At 44.2% G+C, this 18189-nt stretch overlaps 1 protein-coding gene across 1 annotated transcript in view; it reads left to right on the forward strand.

Annotated features, from left to right (window-relative positions):
• Positions 1 to 4922: 4922 nt before the first annotated feature.
• Positions 4923 to 18189, forward strand: part of TOR (target of rapamycin) — a 142621-nt gene continuing 129354 nt past the window's right edge. Inside the window, exons 1-10 of the mRNA XM_087386937.1 lie at positions 4923 to 5128; positions 5301 to 5639; positions 5725 to 5799; positions 5938 to 6110; positions 6708 to 6806; positions 6895 to 7054; positions 7163 to 7306; positions 7407 to 7576; positions 7706 to 7910; positions 8044 to 8253. Of these exons, the coding sequence (XP_087243063.1) occupies positions 5042 to 5128; positions 5301 to 5639; positions 5725 to 5799; positions 5938 to 6110; positions 6708 to 6806; positions 6895 to 7054; positions 7163 to 7306; positions 7407 to 7576; positions 7706 to 7910; positions 8044 to 8253 (1662 nt within the window). The 5' untranslated portion in view covers positions 4923 to 5041. The remainder of the gene's footprint in view (positions 5129 to 5300; positions 5640 to 5724; positions 5800 to 5937; positions 6111 to 6707; positions 6807 to 6894; positions 7055 to 7162; positions 7307 to 7406; positions 7577 to 7705; positions 7911 to 8043; positions 8254 to 18189) is intronic.

Genomic DNA, 18189 nt, shown 5'->3' on the forward strand with positions numbered 1-18189 from the left:
TGGCTGCTGTTGCGGATTCTGATTACCTCTTGCATTATAGTTGATAATGGGGATTCCTCTTTCTTCTCGGCGCTTGCACCAAAGTTCACACTGAGGACCTTGTTAGTGTCCTTCCATGCCACAGTATGTGCATTGTTGACTCTGGTTTTGTCCTTGTTGATTTTCCCAATTCTGCTGATTGGGTCTTCTTGGTTGTGGATTATTGAATCTTTGTTGTCCTTGGCTGCCTATTGCAATTTGATTGGCTATCACGGGTGGGGCTTGGTTGTTTGAGTTTCGTACATGAGAAGGAATTCTTCCCCTATAATTTGGATTATACCAGCATCTTTCTTTCTCATGATTGTCCTTCCCACGAAATGCATAAGTCATTTTAGTTGGAGGTGGGGGCCTTTTTAAAGTTTCAAATTGCTCCTTGATCATTTGCTCTAACTTAGAGAGTGTGTCTATTTTCTTCTTGCTTTTTGATTTTTCTTTGTTCTTGCTCTATCTCTCCTTTTTCTTGGAGGTCTCTTTCTCTTCACTCTCTTCATCTGATGTGTCATTTTCTGTTGCATCACTTTCTTCTTCTTTTGCATCAATATCTATTTCTGTTCCAGAATCTGTGTCAGAGTCGGAATGTCTTTTCTTCTTTTGATGTTTGGACATTAACTTTGTGCCAAGTCTTCTTTGTGCTCTTTGTGTAGCATTAACCATGTTTTTAAAATCATTTACTCCTCCAAGCTGATCTCTACCAACTACTAGTACTGTACTTAATTCCTTGTTGAGTCTTTTACAAAAATAATCTCCCAACTACTCATCAGTGGGTTGTTGATTGTTTATCAACCTCTTGTTCAGATTTTTGAACATTTGTGCATAGTCTTCAACTAACATATGTTTTTGCTTCATATTTCGAAGCTTCTTGAGTATGTCTTCGAGAGTTTTTCTTTACGAAGGCGGCTTAAAAAGGCAGTTTTCAATTCATCATAAGATTGAAAATAAGCTACACCGTATAGCATAAGCCAATTCATTGCCTTACCATTAAATGTTGCTGCAAACTATTCTTTTTTGGTGAGGTCTGGGAGTTGTCAAAATCTGCTTGCAGCCCATCTTGTTTCAAACTATCTGACATGATTGTCTGGATCTTGTCCTTTCTTGCCGGTGAATTTTAGATGATTTCACCAAGGGATTCTGCATTGTGGCTGCTGTTGTTGTCTTTGAGGTGAAGCTTGTTGTCTTCTTTTTGGAGGTGGAGGCAGTGGATTGAACTCAAGTTTCCTTTGAGCTCGTACAAATAAGTGTGCTACGAAATTTGTCGCAATACTCCTCTTGACTAATTCTTCAGTAGGTTATTGCACCATCAACTGGGTAAGCTCAAGCTGTATTTCAATTACTTCTATGTCATGCACAGAATTGTCGAAAGAACTTGTTCCACTCGGTGTGTAATCTGGATCGTGGAAAATGTCGTCCCGATCATCCATCTGTGTGCTCGCTTCTAGTCTAGCATGGTTTTTGCTAAAGTAGGCATAGCCAATTCGGCGAGGCGACGTTTGCTCCTGAGAGTGATCTGACATGGACCAAGGTACTCGCCATGTAAGAGAAAAATATAGCACTTTAATCATTGGCTATTGTTGAGTTGCATCTAGTGCGTTTTCATAAGGAGTATGCTTGTAGTTGCTCAATCTTGCGGTCTTCAGTAGTAGTTGATTGTGCTTTGTGCGCAATAGGATGTCGATCCGCTTTTCCCCCCCTTCTATTGTCAGACCAGGCTCTACTTGGCGCCGCTGATTGCAGACTATGAGCTATAGCTTCGTAGGCACCCCACTCATCACAGTGTATTCACTTGTCTAGAGTGTTGTGGCGACTATCCAGTTGATTTTCTTTGAATGAAGTCAATAACATAAGTCTTGAAGGAATTCTGACCATAGTCTGGCTTCAAGTGATTTCTGAAGGATTTCTTTTGTTGAACGTGGTTGTGTGCCTTTTTGCTTTGTGAGAAGTTGTCGCTGCGACAATGCTTCGTTGTAGACTTGATTTTCATGGAAGTTGTTGCATTTGCTAGTCTATTTTTCTTGTGGTGTTGTAGAGTCAAAAATAGAAATAGTTCAAAACATGATGTGGTGGATAAGGCCACTACTACTGGCTGTTAGGGACAGTTATAACTGTCCCTACAGTTACAAAATGATCCACTACTCCCTAATGTAACTTCCATTTACTAGGGGTGTACTAACCCTCCTTGGGTGAAGCCCACGTGGGTGGAGAGGTCACCCTCAATAATAGTCTTGATTTGTTTTTGCAGACGATACAAAACTTTGTTCATGTTGAGACGATCTGTGGGAGACTGCTTTGCGCAAGAAATAGCTTGCCACATCGATTGAGTAAGGAATCTATCTAGTAACACTTCTAAAGAACGAGCTTGGTTGATGTCCAAAACACTAGATCCACTTGGCGGACGCTTTTCGTGCCTTGAAATGTCAGATTTGAGGCAAAACCATTGGAAAATATGGTATTACTAGAGAAAAGCAAGGAGGCTATGGCGATGTTGGCCTTGATGGAGAGTTGTGGTCAAGAAGCTGCAGGAAGAGTGGGCTGAAGCATGAACGACGACAAAGATAGATTACATACCTCGTTGCATGGAAGAAGTCTCTTTATCATTCACGAAGTCCTCATTCTTCGCAGGGATTAGACTCTTCTCACATAACTTCTCCAGCTCTGAGAATGAAAACAAGACAGTAAATCAAAAGAACAACTTGAAGATTCGGAGAAGGAAGTTGGAATGGAAGGATGAAGTGAAATATGCAACCACCACCTCTTACGAAGTTCCTAGAGGAATCAATTGACAATTGAGCTTCCGCCATGACTACAATTGTTGTTCGACTGTGAAAGAAACTATGCGGATTGACGAGCATGTTAAGAGGAACTTATATAGCAAGAAGCACCGAGCACATTCAAACTACATAAGTAGCTACCTCCATGTGCAATTGAATTCAGCAATGCATGGAGATGAGGGAAGCAAGGGGAGAAGATAGGAGCTCCCAACAAGAAAACCTCCACCACCACCACCATTCTTGAATCTATTGCACAAGGAGCAACTAGACATAGGTATCGAGAAATCAGCCACTATTTCTTAGGGAGTACTACTTGCCAGAGAACCAATGTCTTCCATTGACACGCTAGCCATGCATGGAGACGAGCGAAGCAAGGGGAGGTGATCAAATCCAACGCATGCAAATTGCATTTATCTAGCGCTGAAAAACCTACAAGCACATCTGGGCTGGCGAAGAAAACTCCCCAGAATGTGCAAATGCCACTGTTCATGCAAAGATGCATGCGTTAAAACCAATGAAGAAGATGCATGTTCACAACTACCAATAGGAATAATTGTTTTTTTTAATACAAAGAATGAGCTAAAGCCTTTTCTCATGGCAGGCCAAGAATATCCATTATACCTATGCTGATACATTGGTTTAGAATTGACTTATAGTCATTGGGTTGGGATCATGTTGTCTTAGGCTCTATATGTAGCACTTATAGTAGCCTCATGTCTGAGTGGATGACTTAAGGTAATCACTACATATGGAGTTGAGGACCACAAGGTTGAGAATAGATGACTTGAGGGTTGGATGACTCAAGGTACTCTAGAACTAAGGATGACACGATCAAGGGGATTGTAAACAAGGGATTGTAAACAATATGCACTAATGGGAGAGTGGTTACATATTGCTCGCGCGGGGCATCCATGGGAGAGAAACGATGGTAGGCATTGGCTATACACAAAGTGGACATTATAACGTTGAAATTAGAGCATCAATAAAAAACAAGTGGGGATGCCGAGATGGTCTACGAACTAGTGGATGGGTAGGGGGACCCCTTTTACGTGCTTCGCTAGTGGTGACCATGTATGGGCATGCCCTTCTCCATCTTGGGTAGGGACGGTGTGTAAACACCGTGATATGGAGCCCAAGAAGACATGGTCAAGGGAAGTTCTCAGGCTTCGTTAGAGCGCTTCCCTCTGTATGCTAATGGGGCTATCCCAACCCCACTAGAAGCTTGCTTTTACATCCTCACGGTGTCAGAGTGCATTTAGTGCCTTCTAGACTTAGCATTCACGTGTCAATCTAGCTGTGCCGAAATCACCATCTCCAGCCCAGCCTTTGGGCCCCTGAATTGGAAGACGATGTCATTGTGCCCTATTTCGATATCACATAGCACATTGACAAGGTGGAAGCTAGTGTAGCTGGTCTTGCCCCTAGCTGCTAGCTGCAGCCAAGTTGCACGGGACAAGCAGGGTGAGGTGCAAGCGTGAGAAGCGCACGTGCTAGCGACCTTCCAACCACTGTAGGGCATCGCTAGCCTTCCAACTAAAGGAGTGTTTTTTCTTTTGTTTTGAGAGCCGACATTGCTGTGTGAGGTACTTAACACACACGTGACATCTCATGGAGAACTCTTTCCCCCCAACTTATTTAAGCTAGCCTTCCAACCACAGCAGGGCATCGCTAGCCTTCCAACTAGAGGAGTGTTTTCTGTTTTGTTTTGAGAGCCGGCATTGATGTGTGAGGCACTTACACGCACGAGACATCTCGTGGAGAACTCTCCCCCCCCCACTTATTTAAGCTAGCCTTCCAACCACAGCAGGGCATCGCTAGCCTTCTAACCAGACGGCGTCGCTCACGAGACATCTCATGGAGAACTCTTTCATGCTCCAGCTCCCTACGATTAAGCTTATGTTAAATGGTTCATGCTGTCATCGACTAATTCCTAATTCGCGAACAAACCTCATCATGGGCGGGGATGCGGTGCGACCTAAACCGTGGACTCTTTGGACCACCAAATCAGTGACTCGAGGTGAACGGCAAACCAGGGTTAAGGCTAGAGTAAGCCAGGTCATCACCAGTGAAGGGCTTGTGCAAAACAAGCACTTGTGTACTACACTGATGAATGGGAGAGCAAACTCTCTTCTTGTGCTCTGTGTTTGGGTCTCTTCTTCTTCTCCAACCTTGGAGCTCTGCAAACCCTAGCATCGCAGACGCCATAGCCAAATCGATGCATCTCCCCCTTTAGAGCTATGGCTACTCCCCCTGCTCCCTCCCCCGGAGGCCCCGACACCATCCGTCGCCTCCTCTCAGACCTCTGCTCTCGTGGCCCTCCCAAGGTACTCCTCTTTTCCGCTTCCCAATTTCGAATATTCAATCGCCACTCCCTTCCTTCCTCCCCGCTTCAATTTTGGTTTCGGTTTGCACTGTCTAAGCTTTGTGGAAATTCCGTTTGAGCTTTCCACTCCTGCAATCGCGAATTCCCACCCTCTGGCTTTGTTGTTTACCCAGGATGGTGCTGCGGCCCTTCTCCGAAAGCACATAGAGGAGGAAGCTCGTGAATTGGGGGGGGAGGCTTTCACCCGTTTCATGGATAATTTATACCAGAGAATCAATACTTTGATTGAAAGTGCCGAGGTTAGTGATAACCTTGGCGCACTGCGTGCCATCGATGAACTTATTGATGTAAAATTGGGTGAAAGCGCATCCAAGCTTTCGCGTTTTGCAAGCTACTTGCGACATACATTTGAGGAAAAGCATGAACCAGAGGTCCTTGGTGTCGCAAGCAAGGTCCTCGGACATTTTGCGAGAGCTGGTGGAGCGACGATGGCCGATGAAGTAGAGCGTCAGGTGCGCAAACCCAATCCCCCAGAATCAATTGTACCGGGCGACACGTTTTTAGATGGCATTTGGATTTATGTTCTCCATATTGCAGGTGAAGAATGCATTAGACTGGCTACAAGGGGAACGAGTGGAATCTCGTCGCTTGGCAGCCGTTCTTATTCTCAAAGTGAGTCATTTTCTTTTGGTGGATTGCGCCCTACCCTCCACTTTACGGTTACAGCGTGATTTCAGCTCACTTGATCAAGCATAAACTCATCAGATGTCTGGATCATTGCCGTTGTCGCGACTTTGGATTTTTGTGTAGGAAATGGCTGAGAACGCTCCAACAATGTTCAATGTTCACGTTCCTGAGTTCGTAGACGCTGTGTGGGTTGCACTGCGAGATCAAAAGCTACCTGTGAGAGAGCGAGCAGTGGAGGCTTTGAGGGCATGCCTTTGTGTTATTGAAAAACGGGAAACAAGGTGGCGGGTGCAGTGGTAATGCCTTTTTACGTCGCTCTTTAGGCTGCCCCATTCTTCTTTTATGGTTCCTAACCTGAAATTGGAGACCTAGGCTCACGTTCCAGAATCCATCATATGTGAATTCACTATTATCTTTTTAATGTTTTTTGGGTCGAGGACATCGCATAGTAGAAATTGGATTTGAAATTTTCGTTTGACACATCTGAGAATTCAGTTTTATTAGTGCTATATGGATTTAAACTCCGTTTGTGAATTCCACTGTGATTTTTAAAAGAAGTAATTAAGTTGTGTGTTTCAAATTCCACAAAACTTGTCTTTTCATAGCCCAACGCCCTTTCAAAAATCGTTTGCTTTCTCTTTTGCATCCAAAAGTGCTTGCTTTACCACTATACCAGGAGGCCGTGCCCACGCGCACTTGTACACTCTTTTTTGGAACGTTCTTAGACACAAGTGATTTTTATTGTTAAAATTCTTGTTCCCCTCGAACAGGTATGGTCTTAGCACCAACATAACGTCCTAGAAAACCTTGAATAAGACACTCTTTGCTGGGAAGAGTTGACATCTCTTTTAGGGTACAGGAGCACTACAAATTCACATTTTATGTGCCTCCAGGTATTACCGCATGTTTGAAGCAACACAAGATGGCCTTGGGAGAAATGCAAGTGTTGAGAGCATACATGGGTCGTTACTTGCAGTCGGAGAACTTTTGAGGTTAGAGAGAGTCATGATTGCGTGATCATATTCGTTTCCCTTGTCTGAAATTGTAATGGGACAATTTGATGTATTGGACAAATGACAGGAACACTGGAGAATTCATGATGTCGCGATATAAAGAAGTTGCAGATATTGTTTTTAAATACCGAGAGCATAGAGATCGTCTTGTTCGGAGAAGCATCACTGCATTGCTTCCTCGTATTGCTCACTTTTTGAGGGATCGTTTTGTCACTTCATATCTCAAGGTGACTTTTTATGGATGCTCTGTTGCAAGTGCAAACATGTTTATGTGCTGGAAATGGGGAATTTTCTAATCTGGATGTGATTTTTTTGGGTGAATGTTTATGTGCAAGATCTGTATGGAGCACCTACTTGCTGTTATGCGGAACCCCACAGAGCGTGGTAGCGGCTTTGTTGCCTTGGCGGAGATGGCAGGGGCAGTGGGTGGGGAATTAGAACCCCACCTGCTAGTTGTGACACCCCTTTTGCGAGAGGCCGTAAGGGTCCAAGCTTTCCAGTGGAAATCTGTGATATAATTCAGTTTGTCTGGTTTGAAGATAATATTTCAGTTTAGACTTTGATGATGCCTTCCTGCAGATTGCTCCTCGCAGAGGCAGGCCTTCACTGGAAGCATTGGCATGTGTTGGTAGTCTAGCAAAGGCAATGGGACCTGCTATGGAGGAGCATGTGCGTGGTTTGCTGGATTCAATGTTTGTGGCAGGGTTGACAAAGACACTTGTTGAAGCTCTCGAAAATATAGTTTCAAGGTATTGGTGGTCTTGATTTAATTTTTAAGAGATTAGAGCAAAGGAAGCATGTCATATTCAAAGAAAGTGTGGCATACTTGAGACACAAGGTGGTTCATCTTAATTGACCAATCTCTTTTGGTTGGTTAGTCTGCCTTCTTTGCTACCCACTGTTCAGGAGCGTCTTTTGGATTCAATTTCTCACGTGCTAGCAAAGTCATCATATCGCATGGCCAAAACAAGTGGGGTGCCTGCCCGTCTCTCTCTTGGGCCTAGTTCACCACAAGGATCAGAACCCAGTGGATCTGCTTTGATACAACTTGCTTTGAGGACACTGACAACTTTTGATCTTAAGGTCTGTGTCTTTGTGAGATTATCCATAAATCTCTACTCGTCTCCAGCCCACGTTTGAGCACGTTTTCAGTTGCCTTAAGAAACAAAAAACATCTTCTCTAGACATAAAGACTGAAAAATTTTGTTTGAGACAGGGTCATGAGTTGTTGGAGTTTGCAAGAGAGGCTGTTGTACCCTATTTGGAGGATGAGGATGCCATTACGAGGAGGGACGCTGCAATTTGCTGCTGTAGACTTATGGAGCACTCTTTGTCTTCCTTTGGATCAATGAATTCAAGATTTAGTTCTAATCGAAGTATTCGTGCTGGGGCAGGATCCTGGAGGCGACGCCATCTTATTGAAGAGGTGTGGTCATTGTCTCACTACAGACGGGGTGCTCTGTTCTTTTGTTTAAAGTGTGATGTACTTGTAGCATTTGATCTGTGCACAATTGCCTTGCACCCCTACATTTTTTTGCTTTATTCCAGTTGTCTTGCATCCTGCAGAATTCTGAGAATATTTTCTGAGCTGATTGGTCATCTATGAGACTACTTCTAGTGTCAAAACAATGTCCCATTACAAAAAAATTGGACTCAAAAAGGGCCCTGTAAGGGAGCCCTTAGGCTGGTGACAAGGTGAATAAAACCCAATAGAATATTGGCTGGTGGAGGGCAATAGAATATTGGAAGTGGCCCGACTTCTCTATTTCTTTATTCAGTGTCCCGAACAATGAGGTGGAGCACCCACTTGCTGCCTCAACTCTCCCATCACGTTTTTTAACTATAACTTAATTGAGAAACCTAGTTTCTCAACCAAACTTGAACCATTTGTCCTGAAACCAAATCCTCCCATCCAACTGCCACACTCCTTTCATTCTCTCTCATTCCTCTTGCTTCCCCCTCATTTCTGAGCACCATTTTGAATTTTTCTTTGCTCCAGCCCTCTTTTTAAATTTCTTGCTAGCTCTTGAGTGTCAGCTGCCACATCACTCCCAAAAACCCTAAAATTTCAAAGTTGTCAGAATTTAATTCTGATCGCACCCACGGGTTGCTAACAGCTTAGACTATTTATTGACGTACTCTAAGGTCATAATTGAGCCATATTGAGCTCATTTGTTTGTCGTCTTATCTTGTATCTCCATTACTCTTGGCATGCTGCCAGGCCCACACCCAAAGCTTAGGGAACATTCTCTTGAATGGTTCCTAGGTCGGTATGCAATCTGTGCATTTGATTGGTCCCATGTTTGGGTACTCAGGTGGGGTGTGGTTTCCAGATGTCCCTCTCAAAGAGAGGCCATCACTCTTGTGGGTCACTAATACCCATAACCCCAAGCATGGGGGTCCACCCTCAAATGCTAGACCTAGTCCCCATTGTCCGTAACTGAACAGTAGGAAAACATTTCATTTCTTAATAAGCATACTATTGAAAAACAAAAAGAAATTGTACCAAGCAAGTGGATACATGTTGAAGCAAGATGACATTCAGGGCATAGGAAATTGATTCTTCACAGTTAGTTTGTTGAGGGCGCGGTTTTCCACACACCCATCTTGGCTTAACTATCCCTTTTTCTAATGAAAAGGATAGGAACTGTGTATAGAGAATTGCTTGGCTTGATGAAGCTGTCTCTGAGCAACTTTTCCAATTGAACCTCTAACTCCTCCACGGCTTTACTAAAATGGTATGAGTGCTTGCTCGGGGCTTCTGAAACCAGCTCAATTCGATGATTGTCTAGCCGAACCAGGGGTAGGGATGGAGGACGGTTGGAAGTGAGAAAGATCTCCTAGTACTCGCTTGCTATGGGGTCGCGGTTGAAGTTTCTACAGCAGAATTAACGTAAACAAAAAATGCTTCCTCACCTCAGTGGATAAGCTCCTGGTACTCCTATAGTAAAGGCGCTTGCTATGGGGTTGTGACTCGTGGTTGAAGTTTTTGCGGCAGAATTGACATAAACTAGCAAAATGATTCCCTACCTCAGTGGATCTCCCGGTGAATGGCTAAAATCTAAAGGGGAGGGTACAAAGAAAATACTTGGAGACAAATAAAACAATACTGAAGACTAATAATGGCTGAAGAAGAAATATATATCACAAACGGAACTCAGTACAGGAGAAGATATGAGAGAAGCTCTGGAGGAAGCAAACGTCAATCCTCCAGGGAAGACAACTGTAGTGGACTTCTGCACTAGCTCCACAAGTTGGAACTGAACCAAATCTGAGACAGCAAACTGATGCAAGGGTTGCTGCAGATTTGGAATAGAAAGAACATAATCTGGAGCGGAAGTTGGAGGCAGATCTGGAGCAGAAGTTGGAGCAGATCTGGAGCAGAAGTTGAGGGCAGATCTGGAGCAGAAGTTGGGACAGATCTGAAGCTGAAAGGAAGGCAGATCTGGAGCAGAAATTGGGGCAGATCTGAAGCAGAAAGGAAGGTAGATCTGGAGCAGAAAGGAGGGGCAGATCTGGAGCAGAAAGGAAGGCAGAGAGCCAAACGAGAAAATATAGCCGCCATGAGAACGACGATTGTCCGGGTCACCAGTCCAGTCGGAATCAGTGTATCCCTGTAGGGTTAGTCCTGGTCTGAAATGTAAACCATAAGAGTAAGTACCACGTATGAACCGCAAGATACGAATACATGCATGCCAATGAGTGAGCTTGGGTTCATTAAAATACTGACTGAGAATGGAAATGGAGTAAGCAAGATCAGGACGAGTGTGAAGGAGCTAGAGGAGTTTGCCAACAACCTGTCGATAGAGATGTTCATCAAAGGGAGGAGACTCCAAGTCTTTTGAGAGCTTTACTGTGGGATCTAAGGGAGTGGCAGCGAACTTAGGGTCATGGGGAATGATTTGATCAAGGAGTTGAAGAGCATATTTCTGTTGAGAAACAAAAATACCACCAGAATGTCGAACAACTTCCATGCCTAAGAAATAGGAGAGCAGACCGAGATCAGTCATTTCAAAAGTGGTGCTGAGTGTAGTGGGAGTAGAGCCTAAAAGCAAAAGATCATCTACATAGAGTAAAATAAAGCAGACCCCCTCTGACGAATGATGGATATATAAATTTGGATCAAAGGGAGTAGAATGAAAACCATTAGTTTTGAGGAAGGTGTCTATCCGGTGGAACCATGATCGAGGTGCTTGTTTAAGCCCATAAAGAGCTTTGCGGAGACGGAATATCTTATTTTCATGGCCAGGAGGAGAAAAACCGGGTGGGGGAGTTGTGGTGGGGGGCTGAGGAAGAATGCCTTTGGCTTTGGAGCGACATTCATCGTCAATATGCCCAACTCTCTGGCAATGCTGACAAAACCTATTCTTTTTGGGAAGGGTGTGCCAGGCGGGTTTACTACTAGAGGAGTTATTGGAGTTAGGAGTAGGAGAGGGCTTCCCGGAGCTGGGTTGATCTTTTTGAATCCCGGAGAGAAGAGCCCCCTCTGAAGCAGGAATGCTATGTTTTTGGTGGACCTGAGAGTAAAGACGAGCATAACGCAAAAGTTGACATTCGAACTCATAAAAGTAGGAAGAGAAGGTTGAGAAATGATTTGTTGCATAAAACTGAAATACTTGGGCGGAAGTTTATTTAAAAAGAAAGTAACTTGGTCATCCTCGGATTTGGGAGGACCAGTTGTGGCAAATTCAGCAACTAACCGCCGGTAATCTGCTAGTTTAACCTTGAGATCATCGTCAGCAAGAATTTGGAATTGTTGGAGATCATGGTCAAGATTGATGCGACGAGTACGATCTCGAGCTGCATAGCGGTCAGTGAGATGTGCCCATCGCTCAGAGGCAAGATCAAAATGCTGTAATTGAGAGTGAAATTCAGGTAAAAGACCTTGCATAATTTCGATAATGGCAGTGGCATTACGATGTCGCCACGAACGAACTACCTGAGGAGGATAAACATGAGGATCAGGTGGCGATTCAGTACCTTGAACGAGTTCCCATAGTTCTTGAGAATCAAGCACATGGCTCATGAGATTTGACCATGTGGTATAATTAGACCCGTTAAAACGAGTCATATCAGTGAAAGCATGTTTGGCTGTTGCAGAGACAGGGTGAGGGGAAGAAAGAGAATGATAGGGAGAAGCAACCGGTGGAGGCAGAAGAGAATTTGGAACAGAAGCAGAGTGCGAAGAAGGGAGAGGCGGCACCACCGGAGGAATAAAAGAATTTGGAAAAGGTCCTGAGGGGGAGGGATGAGTATGAGAGGCGGGATAAGACATGAGAGGTGAAAAAGAGGCAGCGGGAGAGATAGAGGGAAATAAACTATAGGAATCCAGTGGCATGGGAGGAGGAGGAGGATGAGAAGCCACTGGAGGAAAGATGGAAGCGGAAGATATGAGAGGGATGGGAGGGAGGGAAGAATGTGAACCAAAAGCAAACTCATTGTCAGACGCATTTCTCCTTTCTCGTCTGCTCGTGTTCACATGCATGTATGGATCTGTGTCCTCGTGATTACTTGTTCCTATGCCTTGCATAACAGATGGAGTTGCACTAAGGGAATAGGGCAACATACCTTGCACTGATTCTTGTGGGATAGGCACTGTCGAATAATCCAATGTTCTCATGCTGGCCTGTCCTCTTTCGTCAGGGTATACTTGTTCTTCGTTGGCACCGAACTTGAGATGTTGCTCAGCTTCTTCTGAGTTGAATAGAGGTCCTTATTGACGTATCGGAGAGAACCGTGGAGAGGTAGAGGCATGAGGTGTGCGGGTACCCGCTTCAAGTTCCTTCCATTTCTGGAATTCAGCAAATTCTTTAAAGAGTTTGGAGAGATATTCATCACCTTCAATCCTTGCAGACTCTCTCTCGACATATAACGAAGGTGGTGGTTGAATAGAGGTCGATTCAGGCTGAGATCGCTTCGGGGAAGAGGGAGAAGACATCTTCAGGTGATGATTTATCTTCCAAGCTTTCCAGATCAAGGCTCAGGTGTCGATTGGCACACCTGGCTCTGATACTATATAAAGAAAATACTTGGAGACAAGTAAAACAATACTGAAGACTAATAATGGCTGAAGAAGAAATATATATCACAAACGGAACTCAGTACAGGAGAAGATATGAGAGAAGCTCTGGAGGAAGCAAACGTCAATCCTCCAGGGAAGACAACTGTAGTGGACTTCTGCACTAGCTCCACAAGTTGGAACTGAACCAAATCTGAGACAGCAAACTGATGCAAGGGTTGCTGCAGATTTGGAATAGAAAGAACATAATCTGGAGCGGAAGTTGGAGGCAGATCTGGAGCAGAAGTTGGAGGGCAGATCTGGAGCAGAAGTTGGAGCAGATCTGGAGCAGAAGTTGAGGGCAGATCTGGAGCAGAAGTTGGGACAGATCTGAAGCTGAAAGGAAGGCAGATCTGGAGCAGAAATTGGGACAGATCTGAAGCAGAAAGGAGGGGCAGATCTGAAGCAGAAAGGAAGGCAGATCTGGAGCAGAAAGGAGGGGCAGATCTGAAGCAGAAAGGAAGGCAGATCTGGAGCAGAAAGAAGGGCAGAAAAGGAGGCAGCCAGGAGGCAGAAATGGAGGCAGCAGCGGAGGCAGCCAGGGGGCAGAAGAGGCTCAGGGTGTGCAGGTACCTCTGGAGCTGGAAGAGATGAAGAATACCTAGGCCCCCCCCCTTTAAATAGGAAGAGGCTAGTCGGTCAACCAGCTGGTTGACCCCAGAACTGACCGACCTGGTCAGACATTGACCGACCAGGTCAATCTGGTCGGCCAGCAAGGAGCCTTTGTTTTTATTATTATTTTATTATTATTTTTTATTTTTGACCTCCGAACCGGGGCTCTTTGACAGGGCTTTGGTTGTGGATTTTGCCTCCGATCCGGGGCTCTTTGACCGGGCTTTGGTTGTGGAATTTTGTCCTGACGGAGAGTCACCTGTTGTGTTTTTACCTGTAAGTGATCGGACTTTTGCACCAGTTTGACCTTTGATTATCCTGTCCTCTAGAATTGGAGATTGCCTGGCTTAACAGAGGGGCGCCAGAATGTCTTTAAGCCAAGGAAAACTTCGCTCTTGTCATGCGTTGAAACCTCAGTAGCACTTAAACTTGCAGCTGCGGCTCTCCAGATCAATTGCAGCAACCCTAACTGATTCGTACTTCAAGAATTTACTGTAGGAAGTTCGAATCAGCAAGAAGCATCCACGTTTGGAGGAGAAAGGGTTTTCAAACTGAGAGAGAGGGAGGGGAGGGAGAAGCACACCGCACTAGGGGCGAGAAATAAGGGCTGGTCCAACTCGAAGGTCTTTATGGCAATAGAAAAACTGTTTACAAACTAGCTCACAGAGGAACAAAGAGCTTAGAAGCTCTACAATCTATAGACTAGGGGTAGCCACGCTATTTTTGGCTTTTCCCTAAAATTTGGAGCTCTCAGCCAGTAAAAGATGGATGAATTCATTCTTCTCCCCACAAGGAAGGGCGCCCAAAAAGTTGGAATTCACAATTTCCTCCATGTGGCCTTTCCTAAAACTAGTTGTCCACCTTGGCACACTTTTTCCCCGGTTCCAAGTTCTGTTTTTCCTTGTTCTTTCTTGCTTTGCATCTTTTTGCAGTACATGCGTGTTGTTTGCAGTCCTTTCAGGACTCCTACAGGTTCTAGCAAGCACCCAGAGGCAAGGGTGATCTTGTGGTAGGCCTGAGGATGGTGTGGATGCATGTGATAGCCTTGAGGCTGCCTTGAGCTCAGTTTGCCAGTGGTTTGGATGCCTGAATGCCTGCTCAATTGGGTTAGATCAGATGTGAATGCCTGAGTATGCCTTGCAAGTGGGAATTCTAGTGGTGCACTTGGATTAGATGCCTTGAAGACACGTAGAAAAAAGAAAGAAAGATATATTAACGTCCTCGGGAGACCTCATGGGCCTATGGGACAAACACACACCAAAAGGTGAACACCAAAACAACAGTTATAGACTGAGAGTCTCTTGTGAGTGTATATAGCACTCACAAAGTTATTATAGGTTAACAACAATCTACTACCAACGATAATCGGCCTGCATTACATCAGTTTAAGACCGAGTCTCTTTAGGTTTGGATTTGAAGTCTCTTATAAGTGCTTTTCCATGTATGTAAACAGCCCATTTTCCTTCCTTTCGAGCATCCTTCACTTTAGTGCCTTTCAGCTTATTGGTTTGCTTAAGAATCTTGCTTAAAGCATACTTTGGCTTGTGTCCCCTCCTGTAAGACAACTATTACGTCTTCAGCATCACATTCTAGTTGTGGGGTTCGTTCCATGATATTTTCTAGTGTTTCCTTTTGAGTTCCTTCAAACCAACCCTCTGGTAGCTCCCCTATGCGTACGAGTCGTGTATTAGCCACCCTCTTTTCCTGTTCTTGTACTTCTTCATACAAATTGTAGAGAGGAACGGTACAGGGTTGAACCCCTGTTGTAAAGCATTTCCATTCAGAAGCATTTAATAAATACCGTAAGGGGAGCCAACGCATTTGGGGCCAGTGGGTGCACTGTGTACTATTTTCAATGAGCAGGGGCATTCTAGCCTCACCTTTGTTGTTGTTGAAGTTTGTTTCTAAGTTGTGCTAAGTGATTGAAGTGACTGAAGCTTGCATTGTGGCCATTTATGAAGTTTATGACTGAGTAGAAGAAGATCACTGCCCTTTTGTTTATCGAAGGCCGGTTTCAAAAGTGCCTGTGAACGGACTATTCAGTTGGCTGTTGTTGGGCTGACGCATGACAATGCTTTTCTTGTATTTGGATGCCTTCTCAAGAAAAGATAAAGAAATACCGAAAGGGGTGCTAAGTTTAGGGCCAATCGGGTCTGGGTGCAGGAGGGCGAGGGCAATCTAGCTCTTGGGTGTTGTGTTCTAAGTTGTTTTGGTTTACTGTGGAAAGTTCTAAATGGCTGCAAATTAAGTATTTGCTGGTTATTATCTGTTTATTGTCCTTTGGAGATTCCGAAGGCCAGTTTCAAGGAGGAACCTCAGATATAGCATCATCATGGGGGTTTGACTGAAACAAAGGCATCAAGCTGTCAAAGATATCTGATGCATCAACTGTGGGCTGTTTTTGATAGTCCAGCAAAGGCATGGATGATGACTCATCAAAAACAACATTTCTACTGACAAAAACTTTGCCCGTGCAGGGTTGGTAGAGCTTGTAGCCCTTGCTTTTTGAGCTGTACCCAATAAAAATGCATTTGACAGCTTTGTCATCCAGCTTGTCTGTGTCTATGAAGGCACATGTGCATATGCCAAGCAGCCAAAAATCCTTATGTGAGAAATCTTGCGCTTATGGCCTGTCCAAGCCTCATGGTTTTCAATGCCTTGGTTAGTAGGCACCTATTCAAAATATGGTTTGCACGCATGACGGAATCCAACCACACTTTGATAGGCAATTGCTTCCCATTTAGCATACACCTAGCCATCTCCATGACTGATCTATTCTTCCTTTTAGCCACGAGATTCTACTGGGGTGTGTAAGGCTCAGTGCATTGATGATGTATGCCTAGTGAGGCCAAATAATCAGCAAATTCCTTTGACATGTATTCACCCCCCTTATCTGTATTTATGTTGGCAATTTTCAGACCGCTTTCATTCTCTACCAAGGGAATGAAATGTTTGAAACATACAAAGACTTCAGATTTGGATTTCAAGGTAAAAATCCGAGTGTATCTGGTAAAGTCATCAATGAAAGTGACACAATAGTAAAATCCTCCAATAGCTGCAACCCGCATGAGACCACAAACATCACTGTCAATCAAATGCAACTTGCGAGGTGCACCAACTCTCCTATCCTTGGGAAATGCAAAGGGGTGCATTTTTCCAAGTAAACATGCTTCACAGACATGCTTTGAAGGCATATGCATCTTAGGAAGATCAACAACCATATCTTCTTTAGGCAACTTTACCAATTCTCTAAAATTGAGGTGTCTAAACCTCTCATGCCATAAATGAGTATCTGCCATGGTAGAAGCATCAACAGCATAAGCATCTGCATCTGCGAGTTCAGCATCATCCAAGCATCTGTTATATGCATTAAGTATGTAAAGTCCTCTAAGCAATGTGCCAGTCAACACCATGGTAAAGGCATGCATAACCTCATAGACTGCACACCTAACACCATCAAAGAGAACCTGATATCCACAAGTAGCTAAGGCTGAAATGGATATGAGGTTTTAGCGGATGCCTGGTACATATAGTACATTGTGTAGAGTGACTAGACCACCAGATATTGAAGTAATGGCAACTTGCTCCATGTATTTCACTGAATAAGATGCATTATTTGCACATGTAACGGTTCCCCCCTTTGGTGCATCTGCAAGTGAGCTGAATAACTCCCTGTAGGAAGTGATGTGCTTGCTAGCACCACCTTAAAGAACCAGGCATCAGAAGCATAAGAAATTGTCATACATGCATCATGAATAGAAAGATTGTAGTGACAAGTAACAAGAAAAGCCCAATGTTGATCATGTGCAAAATTGGCTAACTCATGCCTGTCCTCTGTACTAAGCACTAGACACTGCAAGACCGGACGACTCAAGTGCAACTCTCTTTTTGCGCTCAGTGATGTCATGCCCAGGTTTCCTACAATAGCTACATCTTTTTTTCTTTTTCTTCTCTCCAAAAGTAGATGCATCAAAGGAATGACCAACATGTGTATGAGGGGGCTTACCAGCTGAAAATTTGCCCTTGCCCTTATTTCTATGCTGTGTGGCAAAGGCTTGATCACTAGTCATAGAAGCATTTCTATTTACACGGCTTTGTTTTTCTTGTAACAAAAAGGCAACCAACTAGTCAAAAGAGTAGTGGTTGGCATTTGCCCATGGCAACCAACCGCAAAGTAGTGGCAAAGCCCTAATAGGAATCAGGCAATCCATCACGTGTCATGGATATAAGCTGAGAATCTAAGACAATATTTGCCAACTGCTCTTTAATACGGTTAAGATAGGCATCCATGTTACCCCCTCTTCAAGCTTTAAATCCTTCAACTGCTTGTAGAGATAGGCCACTCTAGCCTCATTCCGCACCTGATATAAGTAGGCAAGCTGATCCCATGCTTGTTTAGCTGTCTTGCATGAATGGATATGAGGGATAATAACCCTTTTTACTAAGAGAGCAATTAGGGCATGTGCTTTGTCATACGTCCATCCCACTAAATCTGCTCCTGAGTAGGAGGTAAAGTACCTGTAGTGGAAGAGGAAATTGTACCAGAAGTAGCATTAGACCCATCACCAAATGAGCTAGAGGCCGTACCAGATGTACAAGAAGCAGGAGGTCTAGTGGGTCTTGTAACAATATTCCAAAGATTCTTGGCAACCAAGACATGCCCCATCATATAGGCCCACATGGGGTAATTTG

This window comes from Dipteris shenzhenensis, chromosome 16 (genome assembly GCF_047967505.1).
Source record: "Dipteris shenzhenensis isolate YYH24624 ecotype China chromosome 16, Dip_SZ_1.0, whole genome shotgun sequence".
In the NCBI taxonomy this organism is placed as follows: Eukaryota; Viridiplantae; Streptophyta; class Polypodiopsida; order Gleicheniales; family Dipteridaceae; genus Dipteris; species Dipteris shenzhenensis.